The sequence below is a fragment of the Bacillus rossius genome, chromosome 1 (assembly GCF_032445375.1).
Source record: "Bacillus rossius redtenbacheri isolate Brsri chromosome 1, Brsri_v3, whole genome shotgun sequence".
Lineage (NCBI taxonomy): Eukaryota > Metazoa > Arthropoda > Insecta > Phasmatodea > Bacillidae > Bacillus > Bacillus rossius.
The window spans coordinates 86,248,175-86,266,428 of NC_086330.1; the positions used below are offsets into that span (position 1 = coordinate 86,248,175).

The window sequence follows — 18,254 nt, forward strand, 5'->3', positions numbered from 1 at the left end:
ACACAGTTCTCTCAGTATGCTGACCATGGTTTGGTCCTATTCTTTCGGCCATTTATTTGTAACTGGGGCCAGGTTGTTGGTCTGTATCTCACCAAAAATGCAGCCCCTGGCAATGTCCTTACAAATTTGGTTCTGGATGCTATTGCGAAACTAGATGCAGCTGGTCTGTTTGTAGACTGCGTAGTGTGTGATGGAGCAACAACAAACCGTTCAATGTGGAAAAAGTTTGGTATTGGCATAAAATATGAGAAGAACGTTTGTAATTCAGTTACCCACCCATGTAGTGACACAGGCGACAGAAAGTTATATTTCATTTCTGATGGTCCACACTTGTTTAAGTGCATAAGAAACAGATGGTTTAAAACACGTGTATTTAATGTTAGTTTTCAAATGTAAAAAAAAAAAATTGCTGACATTTCAATATGATTATTTGATTGTTTAAAATCTGTTACGGAATTTGTTTCATTTAAAATCGGGATGGAAGCAGCATGCATGAACCACTTGGAACTTCTATTGAAGTATGACAGTAAAGCAGCAGGCCTAAGAATGGCCCCAAATTTAACATATAAACAAGTGCAGCCAAAAAATTTCCAGAAAATGAGTGTCTCTCTCATGAAGCAGGTAACTAAAAATTGCTGTAAAAATTATGTAATTTCCATAATGCAGCTATTCATAATAAAATTTCCACACATCAAAATTTAAGCGATGATGGTACTTGTCATTGTTTTCTTTACCGACTAACTACCAGTGGCACTAATGAATTTATGAACACAATTTTCTTTTGCTTCCAAGAGCATTTTTGGGAATGAAATGGGAAATATGGGCTCGGCCAATTTATTCACTTCCTGTGCACACAACACATTAAAAATTATTTTGTAAATTAAATATATATACTTGTTTCATTCAATAAGTACACAAAAATAATTTTATAGACAGCTTCTATTCATAAACTGCACTTAACAAAAATAAAGATTTTCCTTTATTGAAACATGAAAAATACTTAATGATTCTTTATTTCTTATGTAGACACTTCTTGGTTTCTTGGAGTATATTGACACGTGGGAATTATCCACCAAATATCAGCCAGAATTGTTTCTTTCACCATCAACAGCCTGTGGAATAAGAGTAATGATAACATCAATCATTGAGTTGTCACATACACTTAATTCTATTGGCTTTCTTTATCTTCTCACATCAAAGGTCACCAAAACATATTGGAGGTATGTATTATTTAAAAAACATTCATTGCTGATTTTTTAAAGCAAATAATAGCTAATTAACTAATCCCTATGTGATGTCTATAGGAAAAGTTCAATATTGCAATTGGAATTTAATTTGTTTGCCTTATAAAATTTTCAATAACTATATTTGGGACCTCAGAAAAAATGTTATGAAATGCAGAAAAGTAATCAGTGTTGAAAATGAAAAATAGGGACAAATTTATGGACATATCAATTGTGGCATTCCTGCCTCTGAGCACCTGGCGACGACAGAGAGGGCAGGAGCAAGAGACACTACATGCCAAGGGACAAATTAATTCTAGTGCAGGCTTAGTAATACAAATACACATATTATTTCACTGATTTTTCCAGCACAATTTAATATATTTAAAAACAATCAGCTAGTAATTTAGAATGTGATAGTTACAATTGCTTATATTACTTCTCTAAAACATGTGTTTTGACTTCAGTGAAATTCCATTCAAACATAAAAAATACAGCTTTGGTACTTCATTATAAAAGTTCACAATTTTAAAACATTATTACATGGATATAGAATTATATGTTTCAATTAAGTGTGGTACTTTTCAATGAGATTTCAATTTAAACAACAAATAATAAAATTGAGGCCATCACTTACAGCATAATAAATAAGTAAATTAAATATAACAAAGCCAACTTAAAACCTTTACACATATCTACATGGTGTATTCTCCACTCTTATAAAGGCAGCCATATGGTTGAAAATTTGAATTTTTTTGTTTTGTTCCGTTTCCATTTTAATACCTAATAGGTAATTCTTATAGTTCTGCAACATACACATAAAACTTGTGTGTCTTAAGTAACACATCACAAAATATTAATGCTGATAACCTGTTTTTGTCACTTTTTGCAGCACTTCTTTGGTTTGATACGGCAGTGCAATGGTGTTAATATCAATCCCAGCCCCAGAGAATTTCTATTTTCAACAAGACTGTTATCAGTATACAATTTGGCAAAACCATCCAAACATGGAAATTGTCCAACTGACACTGAGACTCAGTTACAAGTATTGACGACACTGGAAGACATTGCTAACTTTGAGATAAATAAACCAAATGTAATTGATGAAGAGCTGGACATATGGCTAAAATCCAGTGAGTCACATGTCACTTTCGGAGTACACAACTCATGCCTAATTGAACATGACTACGTAGCATCACATATAGATGATATTGTTTTCTACATTGCTGGCTATGTTGTATGTAAGATTAAAAGCAGATATCAGTGCTCTGCTTGCAATGATTCTCTAATTGGAAAATCTAACAATCAGGTATTTTTCAAAATATGGTTTGGTAATTGATCTTTGTAACCAAGGTAATTTAATTGTTCCATCACAGCAACTGCACAATTTCCTTTGTGAAATAGAAACAACTGTGCAAAGCACATTAAAACCTGACAAACTTATTGCCGACCATTTATTACATATTATCAGAGAGGTCACAGCCAAAATAAGTACACAAAGTTTGGGCTGTGTTTATCACGAAGAGGAATTTTTAAAGTTTATTATAAAATTCTACTGCACAACACAACTTCATTTCTACCTCAGACAAGTAAACAGGAATTCTAAGCAGCAAGTAAAGTCTTTCACAATGCATAAGCTATCCAAAGTGTAAAACCACTACATAATTCACATTAATCATGAGCATGTGAATCCCAGTGTAATGTTGCATTTATGAAACTCTATCTTAGCTTTATGTATTCATATTAACACAGTGCTGCCAAGTATTAAGTATTTTAAGTAGTTTATGGACCTAGAGCACATGTTTATTTGAATTAGTGTGTTTTAGAGATGAAGAATTTTTTTTAATGTCACCTACAACTTTGCTAGGCACAAGTATACTCTACCTACTACAGAAAAACTTTAAGGCATGAACAATAATAATGTTTGGAAGCCAAAATATTCTTAATTGTAATACTTTCTGCTAAAACAGCACAAGATTAAGCACAAAAGGAACAACCATTTACCTACCACATTTTATCCCTATTTCAAATTTCTAAACAAGCACAAATGCTGCAAGTATAAGGGTACACCATACAAGCTCACTACATTCATTGTTTAGAAAACAAAATTTCACAGTGAAGCAATGAAAAGTTGAAAGAAAAATTTATTTTCCTCTTAAATATCTTAGTAAATCACCAAGGTTTTGTGTCCGTAAATGTTAAATTCGGACTTGCTATATTTGATAATGGAATATGGGATGTAAATTGTATTAGTGGCATGAATAAAAATTACGTTAAGCTTGGAAAGACTGTCGCATAACCCGAAAAATCAGTCCAATAATAACCAAGTGAAAAGTTGTTCATGTTACGCTTGCTATATTAATAACAAGTAAATCTGTAAATTATCTGTAATTGAAGTACTAAGCTTACCTAACCTCAACTTCACTTTAGTTATTATTCGCCTAATTTCATTAATCCGCGAATCAACAACGTTCACAAACTAAAAAAGTTCATCACAATAGTATAGTTACTGTGATATCAAATCGATAAAAAGACAAACAAATACATCTCTTTTCATCCAGTCATAACTTACCTCAAATATTTGCTTACCTTCATATGCAGATTGCAGATTGCTCGCGGCGAAACAAAAACGTAGTATAGTTTTTATTTACGTATCCAAAAGCCATAAAGTTGTGAAATTCACACATTCTTTACGGAAGACTTGTTCAATATAATTCTTGCAAACAAAAAGCACATAACCAAATACCATACCGACTATTTTATTTGACTTCAACGCGGTTTTCTCACGTTCACCCTCATAAAATGGCAGTGTTGTGTTACCCTTTTGCTACGCCAGCGCACCTAGCGGCAGAACTTTTCCCTGTGCCAAACTCGCCCATAAGAAACCCCGTTTTCTTCCTAACCTGTAGTAGAATTAACCTTAACTCAGGTAAGACGTAAGAGTGAACGGAGAATAGTGCTTGGCGCGCAAGATGAATTCAGCCTATCACTTGCTGACGCGGCGCAGTGATACGACGGTGTTTGTTTATTTAAAAAATCAGCTAAGAGTGAACCCACGGTCTCACCCCTAATTATAAACTTGATTTTAGAATAAAATGTGCGATGCTTACGCGATAAAAACAGTAAATTTGTTATTTTTATTATGTACCACTTCCTTATGCTGTGATATTTTTATTAATATTTTTATCCTTGAAAGTCAAATATGCTAATTAAGGTGGCAAGTTAGATAGTTTTCTCTACAGCAGGCAACATCAGGGGCGCAACAACTAAATTTCCAAAGGGGGGGGGGGGGGGGGCACTTTTTATAAAGAATCATCGATCCCCCCTATTATAGCGGGGGGTCCGGGGGTCCTCCCCTGGGAAAATTTATATTTCAAGGTGGAAAATGGTTAGGGGCAGGACATTTTCACGAAAAAATCTGAACGCCTACTAGATTGCAACAATGTATACCCACACCAGCGGTTTCTTCCTTGTGATTGGCGGCAGTCTGCGAGAGAAGTCGTTGCCTTGTTTGCACGAGCCACTAAGGATGAGTTTGCTTGCACAATGAATTAGTGTGATTGGTTGTTGTAAAAATCAACATGCACCTCAAAGTAACTCACCCAATCACGAAACACAGTCGATGCTACAGTGTTTTAACTTCCAGCTACTCTCGGGATCTTTTCATGGCCCTAAAAATGATGCTTTTTAAGCAGTTTTGTTATCTAAAAATTAATTACACAGCACTTTCTTTGCCCCCGTTTGCCCCCACTTCAAGGTTTCAGAGGGGGGAAAAATAACCTTGCCCCCCCCCCCCCCCCAGGGGCGTAGGAACCGGAAGGGGCAGGGGGGACGTGTCCCCCTGAACTTTTTGGGTGGAGGGGACTATCCCCCCCCAACTTTCTAGACAGTGATATTTTTATTTTAAAATATTATTCCGCATTTCTGTTATGCTATTTGAATAAATCAATAATCTAAGCAATTTTAAGCGAATCGGGTACCATGTATTAAAGGTTCATGTGAAAGAAATATGTCCAGCATCGAAATTATAACATTCAAAAACAAACTTTACTTTAAAGGCAAAGTTTATGAATTATAAACAATTTTTTTTAATGTTTCCAAGTGTACATGTTTTTTTAATTTAGATTTAAAATATCGTAAATGAATTAGTTGTAGAAAATAATTTATAAAAATATAATTATGATTGTAAAATAATACTATTTAATTCCATTTGAGTAAAAAAAAAGAGAGCTTGTGCCCTCCCTGCCATCTGCCCAACTTTATTTGTAAATTCTTCTCTAATCAAATTTTATCTTAAGGAAACAATAATAATTTTAACATCGCTGTATCCATTGGTTAGATACAAAAACTGCTTAAAAAGCGCTATTTTGCACTTTTAAAATCAAAATTTTCCGGGGGAGGACCACCGGACCTCCCGTCTTAGTAGGAGGAGAAAGGGTTTACATGACATCAAAATCGTTATTTGTCCCCCCCAACTTTATGAACACAGCTACTACGCCAATGCCGCCCCCCCCCCCTATCCCGGTTGTTGTGTCCCTGGGCAACATAGTTACCAGCCGCAGAGAATTGTTGCCGCACCATGTCGATGAACTCACCTTTCCTCCATGACAATTTGAAATGATTTGCGAAGTGATTTATGTAAGTGCTATAAACATATAATTTTTAATTTTTTTTTAATTTTTGAGAATCTGGTTGTGCTTCTTCAAAATAGTCTCAGTTTAATTTTAGTTGCTTGATTTAAACTGTGAATTATGTGACAAGTTTTTCAAAGGTGGTATGTTAAAATTTTTTAATGATCTATGTTATTTTAATAAATATTCCCAAATTCGATTCGAAAAAAATTCGAAACTCGTGAATTTTTTTGAAATTCGATTCTAATTCGATTCGAACTGAAAAATCACAATTCGCAGATGTCTAGTCTTGACCCGGCGCGGAGTGGTTGGAGACTGCCGAACATGGCTTCCTCTCAAGGGAGGGAAACCTTCACCTCCTTTGTGCGTCGGCGCCAAAAACTTTTATCAACTTTATCTGCTCTATTATAAGCTAAAAACATGTTCCAGGTGCTCAATTAAAAGGTAGCACCTGGTAATTGGGTACTTAAGGCTAAACAACTGTTTTATAGTATTGAATTATTTGAACTGTGGCATCAAGTTGACGACTGTAAATTTATTAACATATTGTCTCACTGTGAACTGTTTTAGTTGGATTTCTCCTAATCTGACCGATCAATGTCATGGGCACTTTAATTAAGGCCAGTGGCCGCAGTGACTGGTAATGACTTTCATTGTCTACTCCGTGCGTGCGGTGCTCGCACGGAATAGCTACGACGCACTTGTTTAATGCCTGTGAATTAATAATTGTGTCCTAATGTCTTGTTCCTTAATTGTTTTATGGGGTCGAGCTTCCGGGGTTTCGTGCCCTGAAGTTTATTTGAGTCTAGTGTGGTCATGCCAGAGGCGCTCGCCTGACTCATTCCTGCTGGGCTAGGGGTGTGCTCTGAAAACGGGATCTGGTACTAGCGGTGTGGAGCACGGGCTTAGAAACCATGGTCGGGACGAATTCAGTCTAATGTATTTAGATATACCCATATTAGTACTGTATGATAATTTTTACAGGAGTAGTGTCTTGATTAAAATGCTAGTCAGTAAGTTCACTTACCTAATTGGAAAACAAAATATTTGATTGAAATACTCTTTTATTAAAAAAAATGCATCTGACTAGTGCTGTTTTGATTAGTGCTCTGTTTTGCTGGAAATAATTAGGGCGTTACTTCGAGGGGTTTCTGTTACAGTTTTTGTCAATTCGTGGAGATAAAATTTTAATAGTTTTTTTTTTTACCTTTCTTTAACTGTGTTTTTCTTTTATTTGTCAACCCCTTGCCAGTCATTACCCCGATAATCAGGAGTCTGCTGTATGTAAAATTAAAGATGAAGGGTATTCCTGTAACCTTACATATTTATAATTGTTGGTACAATATTGCATTAACTAATGCGTGGTTGATTGCGAACCGGGCCACTGTTGTAACACAGCTGAGCATGTTGCGTTGATGTTGCAGCACGCCAACGAGGATGTGGAGAAGATGATCCTGGGCAACAAGAGTGACATGGACGACAAGAGAGTAGTGAGCCGGGAACGTGGTGAGGCGGTGAGTCTCCTAACTCTTAATTCAGTACTGTGTTGTAAGTGCCATTGATAGAGACCTGAAAAAAGGTAGGTTATTTTTTCTCAAAAGCGGTGTTATTTTTAACAAAATTTGCAACAAAACGCTAAGTTATTTTATTTTTATGTGCACTGTTGACTGAATTTTTTTTAAAAAATTAAACAGTAACATAACTTTAATTCTATTTTGTATTGTTTTATACTACTACATTTGAAACCAAAGGCGCATAAAAATTCTGAGTGTAAGTTGCTTTTAGTCATCAAAAGACAGCATATTGAATACTTTCAACTTTGATTTCTTTTAGGTTCTACCTTCTGTCTGGAACATCTAAGTTGAAGTGACTAAGTAACCGTTCACTGTCAACTTTGTTTAAAGACCTACAAACAGTACGCAAGACTGCTAGTGTAAACTGAGTGTAATTTATACTCAGAGAAGTCAGCACTGTCAACATATATATGTGCTTTTCTGTTGCAAATGTCTTGCACATCTTCTTTAAGGGTTTCATAATCCTTGAAAATCACAAAATGGTGGAGTTCGGGAATAGTTTTCATTAGTGAAATAACATCTTCTGAATTGTTAAGAATAATGTTCTTTGGGTTAAAACCCTTATTTCAAGTCCTGAATACTTGTGCAGAAGGGTCATTGTCCATCATTACCACTAGAGTAGTTTTGCCTGGGGTTCACATGTTTGTTACTTTTTATGTGCTTTGCAATGGAGTTTTGATTTGATTTCTTTGTAACATAATTCAGCAGTTACAGTATTTACACAATAGTGTAACGGCATCTCATAAACACTTCAATTTTAAACTCGTCAGCTTGTTGCCTTGCACTAACCACATTTTTTGGCATTTTTTATGTGGAACAATTAACATTTAAGGCTGGAAAAACTGATAACTTTATTTACATGGCCTGTGTTAAAACTGCAAGCAGGCAATTATAAAAAAAAAATTTAGTTCAGTTGCTGCAGCATAAAAGACTTAATTCATAATGCAAATGCATAAACAGCGGTAAAGAGTGTGGTTGTAGAGGGACATGTTTGGGCGATTGAGGAGGAGTAGGTGTCGTTCACAGCAGGAAGAGAGAGTAGAAGGGAAAAGGATCCTGCGCTCCCCCCCCCCCCCTTCCCCCCACTTTTTTTTAAATTCAGAAGTGTCACCCGAGATGAAATTTCACAGTTAGTAAAAAAAAAAGTTTTCAAAAATAGTCATAATTAGAGACCTGAAAAATTCGCTACTGCGATAACTCGAATAATAACGTGAATTTAAGCATTTTCACATGTAAAATGCGAATTTCTGCACTTTTAATTGAAAACGCCTATTTATCATGCTTTTGGCACATTTTAAAGAAATTTTGTTAAATCTGTCCAAAAATTACGTATCAAAATAAAGATGTATCGTAATTAATTATACATACGTATATTTACAATGATTTTCCGTAAGATCATTACTTTTCTAGATACTACAGTTATTTGATTTCTTACTTTAGTCGCCATCTTCCTTTTCTCAACGGTTTTGACTTGTTGCATTATAAAAATAAAATTTGTCACGGACTTGAAAAATTATTATACATAATTATATAAATGCAATGTTCAATTTCTTGAGTAAATTGTTCTCATATTCTTATAACATTGATTAAATTCACTTTTATATTTTTAACGGTGCCTTTACGTTTGGGTTGAAAATAAATTGGCTTGCTAAGAATGTTTGAGATTTTATGTTGGTCACTCTGTTTTGTTTGTTATTTTCATATAAACAATTTTCTTCTGACAAAAACTTTAATACGTAAATTACGTTGTAGTATAATAGGAACGACAATATTTATTGTTAAATAATTATTGAAATTAATTTTTAAACTTTCCTATACCCATAGTTTAAAGTTATAGTTGAATAACACAAAAGAGACATACAACAAGTATGGAACTTCAATCGTAATCTCAAAATATGAAATCCTACGAAGCTGTAAACAAGTTTTCCGCGAAAACCAATTATTATATCATCAACGAGTAACGTAGCTGGTGCGATTACATGAGGTGTTTGTTTTTGTTGTTTTTTCTGGATTTTGAACATTGCTTTAAAATAATTGTACAGCTAATGTTAAATTAAGTATAAAGTTACCCATATTTTGTTTGAAATGCCTAAGCCTCCCGTAAATGCGTATATACGGGCGGAAGAATTCAAATATGAAGGTTTCTATGCTTCTGACCCAAAAACGTTAATGCGCAGACAATGCAACCGCGCAGTTTCATATGAAAAAAAAGACAGTGTTCTTAAACACATAAAAACAGCCAAACATGATACCGCTTCAAAGTTCAGACCTCAGTGCTTACCAGTTTCAGCAGTGCTAAACGCCGAAAAATTGTGATTGATAACTTTGCATTAAAAACCACAGAAGCTTTTGCTAAAGCTAATATACCGTTGGAGAAACTCGAAGATCAAAACTTGCGGGAATGGATGAGTGAATTTATAGAAGGAGCAGGTGACTTGGCCTAGCGTCAAAATGTTACGGGAACAGTATGTTCCGAAGCTGGCGCAACAGCATGCAGATTCTTTGCGCCAGCTGGTCGAGAACAGGAAACTATTCATACTTAGTGATGAAACCACAGACAGTAAGGGAAAATGTGTGTTTGTAGTTCTTTTCAGCATTTTGCCTGATAAATTGGAAAACCCAGTTTTAAAGGTTGCTTCTGTTAGTTTCCTGGAAAAAGCTGATGCAAAAACTTGCTCACAGTCTTTAAATTACAGTGTCCAGAAGTATGGCATTCAGTTTTGCAACATTAGAGGCATAGTATCTGATTCGGCTCGTTACATGACAGAATGTATATCATCTCTGCAGGTTCTTTTTGGAGAGCACGTCCTACATGTACAATGCTGGGCTCACAAGCTGGCACTGGTGGGCAATGTCATGTGCTGTGAATTGTCAGAAGTGAATGAAGCTGTGGTGAAGGTGAAGACAGCCTTCTTGAACACAAGAAAACGTAGGCACCGACCACTATTTAAAATATCTGGCAGAAAATACTAGCAAACAGGAAAACTTGTTCCCAATATCAATTGCTACAAGATGGAATTCATGTTTCAAGTCCGTATTTTATTCAGATCCAAGTATGAAGTATTTTAGGTCTTTGAACAAGGTGTTCAGTCCCAAACACATCTTACTTAATGATACCAAACGTATTGTGGCAACAGTGAAAAGCTGAGTTAGGAGAACTGGACAACACTGTAATATTTAAAGGTTGTGAATCACTGAGGGAAGTTGTACAAGAAGTAGCAAACGGTGTGTGTGAGACTGTGATGTCCAGAAAATGCTAGTGGCTATTGGGACTGAGCATCTTCAGTTTTCAGCAGCAACACTGAGAGCCATTTGGAGTCCCACCAACAACGTTGATAGTGAACGCTTATTGAGTCATTACAACCAAGTGGTTACAGACAGGTGTCAAAACTTAAAAGAAGAAAATGTTGAAAGCTTTACGATGCTTTCATTTGATGATTAAGTGAGAGAACTGCATTTGCATATTTTTAATAGCCAAAATATGTTAGAATTATATCACAACAGCTTTTGTAATTTGTGTAGTATTTTAAGAACAGCAGAAGTTAGTGTTTGTAAACAATAATTCGTAATTTTGTAAAAAAATCAGTACCAGTTTTAAAGTAAGGAAAATAATACCGTATTGGTCTGAAAATAGGGCGACCTTTTTTGCCAGTTTTGTCAACCTTGAAATCTAGAGTCGGCCTATAATGGGGCACTAGCCAAAATAGTATAATTAAACACATACATTTCAAGGAGAATCACTTATGGCATAAAAATGTTATCAGATATACAATTCATTGACCTAAAATTACACTGTACTATGTGGAATTAGTAATTTTTCCAACTTAGAATAATAATAAATACACTTAACCCCAATAACGTATCATATTTTAAGTTTACACAGATGTGGTCACTTGTAGCACATAGCTTTTAAAAGCTCGGTCTGGTTATTTTTGAACTGTATTTAACAGGCTGCGGTAATTTTATTTTCTTGTAAAATGTGGTATTTACAGTAAACAATTAGTAAAAACAGCAATTATTTTGCCGTAAAGGCCGGGCTACATTCGCAATAGCACGCAAACAGCACACAAACAGCACACACGCACAGAGATAGCACAGAGCTTGATGCTACATTCACGCACAACACAACACAAAAGAATACCGGAAGCATTCAAATAAGATTTTTAAAAGAATAACTTCCGTTAACAATTTGGTCACTGAAGTTGGTTTGTTTATGTTATGTTTGTTTAGATTCGTGTGTTGTTATTGTGGTACAGTTTTCTTTAAACCCAGAAATATTTTAAATACTTCAAAGTTTACATACAAAACACAATGAGCATTCAAAAATACATATCACTGTTTATTTCAAATCCGGCTTCTTGAACACATTTAAACACTCAAGCCCGGGCTACATTCGCAATAGCACGCAAACAGCACAGATGCACAGAAGTTCAACATACACTATTAGATTTGAGCTGCCACATTGGCAAATAGCACGCGCACAGAAAAATAGCACAGGATCGGCGCACAGAAAGTTCATTAACTTTTAACTTTTAGGTTATTTTCTGTGAGCGACCCTGGTGGTAGCCAATCAGCAAACAGTTTTAAGTACTACTCTAGTGGGCTTATAAAAGAACAATTGTTACAAAAGTATTGGTGCTGTTGACTTGAGTAGTTTGTTATTGTTTTCAAACACACTATAACATAAAAATGGAAGGCACATTTGATAGCTGTAATAGAAAGTAAAAATATTTTGTATGAAAGGGTATCCGCAGGATACAATTCATTAACCTAAAATTATGCCATACTTACGTGGAATTAGTAATTTTTCCAACTTAGAAATTTAGTAAACACACTTAACCCCAATAACGTATCATATTTTAAGTTAAGTACACAGATGTGGTCACTTGTAGCACATAGCTTTTAAAAGCTCGGTCTGGTTATTTTTGAACTGTATTTAACAGGCTGCGGTAATTTTATTTGCTTGTGAAATGTGTTATTTACAGTAAAAAATTAGTAAAAACAGCAATTTTTCCATAAGGTTATTTACCGTAGTATGGTTTATTTACTCTTCTACCACAGGAAAATCAAAATAGATAAATGGCACCAGTGTTGGCAACTTGTATTTGCGACATGAATAAACAAATACCGGTACATACCAACAGTAACAAGAACAATAAAACCTATTTGCAATATTGGCTGTTTTTTGGTTGATTCATACACGTTTTACATGAAACCATTTAGGGTTTTTTACGTCAAAATTAAATGTATTGGTAAATGTTTTTACGTCACAATTTATATGAACTTAGAAAATGTAGCCATTGCCGTATAAAATGTTGGCACCACTACAAAAGAATGTTAAGATAAACGGAAGAATAACACATTTTGTCAGTTCAATAAATACTAACTTAACTTAAGTGTTACTGTGGTAATATATGCTGCTGATAATCATTTTAGTTAGTTAAAATTTATTTTTCCCTGATTTTGAGTGTGCTGTAGAAGGGGTCGGCCTATTTTCGGACCAATACGGTACCTCTTTTTGAGAGAGAAAAAAACACCTATTTTTGAGGGGAAAAAAATCTACTTTTTCAGGTCTCTAGTCATAAGTAATGCAGTTTAGAGGTAGAGTGTGTAATTTTTCAACTAAGCTTGTCCTGCCCTCTGCAAGGCAGATGATACGGTGATGGTTCTTGGTGAGTTGGGGAGAAAAGGTACAAAACACGAGCACAGCAGTAAATGTAACATTTGTTTATTTGTGTAGAAATTCGTGAAACAGATGGGAAAAATTTGAAAATTTTATTTTGACTTCAAAACATCGCAATTCACGTTACGTTTTGATTTTATCACAATTATGATTTTTTGAGGCATTGTCATTTCAAACGTTGCAACAAACATATATTTCGTCATTATCCTGCTTACTGGCAGCGTTAGAAAAATTTACAAGTAAAATAAATTATTGTAATGAACTGCAACACTGCAAAACCTATGCACTTTTGCGAGACATTAAAAAAAGTAAACACAGTAGTTGCAGAAATGTGTAAGCTGATAGTTTGGACCTATCTGCCCTATCTGACATCAGGTGATGTGTTACAGTAGCTTACTTGCTACTATAATGTGAAATGAGACAAATGTTGAGATTCAAGATCATAATGGGTATACAAGTGTTGTTTAAAAAATAAATATGCTGTTAATATATTCGTAAAACTTAATAAATAGAAACTGAACATGGAATGATGGAAATATGGCCAGGGAAGCACTTGGACTTCCTGGCATCTAATGAACATTTGTGTAAATAACTTGCCCAATTGCACAGTGTACAATATGGGCATTCTAACTGTACAAAATATTTTGCAACATTTAATTTGACTATAATAATGTCGGGAACCTGTTTCTGAATGAATAGGGCAATCTGTGGTGGGTCTTTTATTTAGTTAGGCAGAAAATTGCTTGCAGGACAAGACTGAGCCACATGTGTTGGAACTTGTAAAAATATTTTTATTTTTTGTACAACTGTATGAAATGTAAATGTAAAATTCACAATTTTGTTGACACAATGTCACAATTTTTCAGAAATCACATCCGAACTGATACATAAAATCTGTTAGTGGAAAATCTTGGTCACTTTTCTTAATGGGCAATATCCAAACATAGGGGTAGAATTGGGGAAGGTTGTTTGAAAAACAGAAACATCACTGTAACTCCCATAATATGGAAAATACCACATCCGTTTGAATGTATTATAACTCGTATAAGTAATACCAAAAACTTTTGTCTGAAAAATTTTTTATATGATCAACCATAACTTTAAGGGGTTGAAAAATCTAGGCATGATATGAAAAAATTAATAAAACTTCCTTACCATGAATTGTTTATTTTTGTTTAACGTTTTCAATATTGTTAAAAACGATTACCTGAAGCATATTTTATGTAACAAATCATTATTGCAAGGGTTGGAAATAACTAGGGTTCTGCGATAATTCGAAATTTCCGAATTAGAGTTCGAATTTTTTGATATTCGATTCGTCAATTAGAATCGAATTCATTTTACAATAATTCGGCTTGCAAAATCTGGCCCGGATATACTAATATGACATCCCCCTCCCCCATTTTTAAAATAAATGTAAATGGACGATTACATCTTCCACTCACAAAAAATTATACAGCGAAACCCCTTATTTACGTTACCGTTATTTACGTTTTCACGTTATTTGAATCATTTTATTTATGTCCCGTTAATGTAATGCAATAAATTCCCGTTGTTTACAACGTGCCTATTGCTTTACGCAGTTTACGCCGTTCATTCTGAAAAAAACTGCTTACTAACTTAGTTAATCCTATTACAACGTAATCTGATGTGTAAATCGTGTTTTAAAGGCGTTTTTAAAAGTTATAAACTTCATCTTTAACGTCTCGGGAGTCGCTCTATACCGCTTATAAAAACGTAAGCAGCGCCAGTTTTGTTGTTTTGATTCCTGTATTCCGGTTTAGAGCGCGCACGTAGTCGAAAATTGATATTGATAGCTCGCAGACTATATGCACGCGTGCGCTCTGTCAGGAACCGAGTTAACCCGCACGATCGTTATGCGTATAGTTACTAATCACGTTCTTGTTACGGGTTTCTTTTTTTTTACACTGAATAAAATGGTTTTATTGCATATCTCATTAATTTAAATTATATAGCAGCTTTCGCAAAGTCTACTTTTTAAATAAACGTACTTTCCATGAATAGGTTTTGTTTTTATGGATTACTTTACTTTTTTTTTTGCATAATAGTATTCTCCGTTCACTCTTACCTGAGTTTTGGAATAAACAAAGCCTCTTGTAAACAAACATTTTCATTGGCTGCCGGCCGCCGCGCACATTATTCGTGCGCAAGAAATAGTCCCTTGGTTACGTACCATTTGTAAGTATTTTTACACTGCCTTTTTTATATCAATTGTTGTTATATAGCATTATAGCATTTCACCATTAATATCCAATACAGTTTAATGTGTCAGCAAGTATTTACTTACAATTATGTTAGCAGACGCCGTGTGTAGTGTACAGTTGATGCCCGGCGCAAAAGTTGTTTTTCGGATTCGCGCGCGCACAGTTTGTTATGGCTGACGCCGAACCGAGTTTTGTAAAGCACAGAACGGGAAAGCCTTTGAAAAGTCCACAGAAAACTATTTTGTTGAATGTTTTTAAAACATTTCCAGACAAATACCCGGATTGTTGTGTGAACGATATCGCGAGTTTAACTGCGGAATTTACGAGTGTGCTTCGTGCAAGGAAAGAATTACACGACACTGGGACATTAACAACTTCCGGGAAGAAAAGGAAACTTGAGTATTCTGTTATCAAAACTTGTGATGATTTTGTGAAGACGGCTATTAGGCGTAAAGTGCATAGTTTTTTCTTCGCAAATGAACCATCTACGCCGAACAAAGTGCTACGGTGCTTCCTGTTATATTACTTCTCCGTTATTTTATTAGCACCGACTGTACTGAAGTGTGTGTGTGTGTGTGTGTTGCAACTAGTTCTTGGCGCGCAAGATGAATTCAGCCTATCACTTGCTGACGCGGCGCAGTGATACGACGGTGTTTGTTTATTTCAAAACTCAGCTAAGAGTATTTTTTAAGTCTCACCCCTAATTATAAACTTGATTTTAGAATAAAATGTGCGATGCTTAAGCGATAAAAACAGTAAATTTGTTATTTTTCTTTTGTACCACTTCCTTATGCTGTGATATTTTTATTAATATTTTTATCCTTGAAAGTCAAACATGCTAAATAAGGTGGCAAGTGAGAGAGTTTTCTCTACAGCAGGCAACATAGTTACCAGCCGCAGAGAATTGTTGTTGCCGCACCATGTCGATGAACTCACCTTTCTCCATGACAATTTGAAATGATTTGCGAAGTGATTTATGTTAGTGCTACAGACATATAATTTTTTTTTGTATAATTTTTGAGAATCTGGTTGTGCTTCTTCAATATAGTCTCACTTTAATTTTATTACTTGATTTAAACTGTGAATTATGTGACAAGTTTTTCAAAGGTGGTATGTTAAAATTTTTTTAATGATCTATGTTATTTTAATAAATATTCTCAAATTTGATTCGAAAAAAATTCGAAACTCGTGAATTTTTTTGAAATTTGATTCGAACTGAAAAATCACAATTCGCAGATGTCTAGAAATAACAAGGGTTGAAAGACAAAAAAATAGTCATTTTTAAAATTGATATGCTATCAAATCCATTATAATTTATTGTATAGGCTAACTCCTAAACTTTATCTGAATCTTTTGGTTGAAACAATTTTTAATGAAGCAGACTATTACAATAAAAACTAGGTTTATAATTATATTATATATATAATTTTTTTTTATAATTTGATATGACCATTTAGTGCAAGGGATGAAAAATAGTATTATGATGACAAAAATAATTGCATAACTACCTTAGTAGGTATAATATGAAATTTGATAAGACATTCAATGCTGGATGTATTAGGTTAAAAACATTCAAAATATTTTTGCTGCATGGAAAATGAGAAAATGTTAAAATAATCTTTTTTTTTTTAATTTGGCAAACCTATAGGTTATTATTTACATTCAGTTCTTAAAATGTTGCAGACATTTATGGAAGCTTCCAAAACATTTCCAGAATAAATATAGGTACTTTGAAATCCACCTATGCTTGTAGGCTGTGCCGAAAGGGATTTTTCTTCAAATGCTATATCGGAAACTTTATGAAAACTCCTTATATTTATCATTTGGTTAAAATGTGCCAGAGACACTGTAAATCAAGAATTGTTCAGTTTTGTTCTTGCTTGAATTGTATTCTGTTGATGTTCTTAATTGAAATGAAAAAAAACTTGTTAGTTCAAATATAGTAAACATTTACATAAGGATTTATGAGTAAAAATGGGTTTTACTTTCCAGGTTGGCCCGGCAACACAACCCAGAATAATAACAAATTACAATTAAAACACTTGAAAAAATAATAAGTTACAACTACAATTTTCCGTTTTAGCGAGCTGCCGCGGCCGCATGTTGCGACAGCTTGACATCTGCCTGCACCATGCAGTTACCTCACCCTTACAAAACCAAAACAAAGGGAGGCAACCCCGTGGGCCAACTGACCAATCACAATACAGAATGTTTCTCTCTAAAAGTCTGGAGACACATCACACTACCTCAAGACTCACTCTGATTGGCTGGCGAGACTGCGCTCAGCGAAAGTTCCAGTTTATTGCTGCACTGTCGTCCGTTAATGTGCTGGGTTTTTCCAACAACGCACTAACTTGAGGCGTGAAAAATAACATGCCGGCGACAATGTGTCGCGCTTGTGTCTTCCTTTCTTTTAAAACCTTCTAGAACGTTCTTGAATGTTCCACAGTCTTTCTACCCAGAATATGCTTTGAAATTTTGATAAAACATAATTAATACACCTGTTAATTGTAAATGATAAAGTAAACAAACAAAAATAATTATTACATTTAGGTTTGTACAAAATATAACCCAAATTAATAATTTTCACTATCAAAACACAAACAAAATACTTGCAATGCCTATATATAATAAAAGAAACATTAATAAAAAAATAATAAAATACTAATAAAAAAACATGAACATAAACATTCTTAATCAAGTATTATTAGTAGTAGGGGGCAGGGATTCTGCAATGTTACATGGTATGTGGCCCTAGGAAAATTTTAGATTATCGGAGGCAGTTTACATAAATATTTGTTAATCTAAAAAACAATATGAGATCAGCATGCCAGGCCACGCTGTGTATGTCCTACAAAAACATTTAGAAGTAGTGGCAACAGAGGTGAGAAAATATAAGTATGAATGCTGGAATGCCA

General features: G+C 34.5%; 1 protein-coding gene across 1 annotated transcript in view; it reads left to right on the forward strand.

The window, feature by feature from the left end:
• The window catches only part of LOC134539164 (ras-related protein Rab-10), a 63,612-nt gene that overhangs the window by 33,341 nt on the left and 12,017 nt on the right, over positions 1–18,254 (forward strand). The window contains exon 4 of the mRNA XM_063380941.1: positions 7,279–7,368. Coding sequence (XP_063237011.1) covers positions 7,279–7,368 — 90 coding nt within the window. The remainder of the gene's footprint in view (positions 1–7,278; positions 7,369–18,254) is intronic.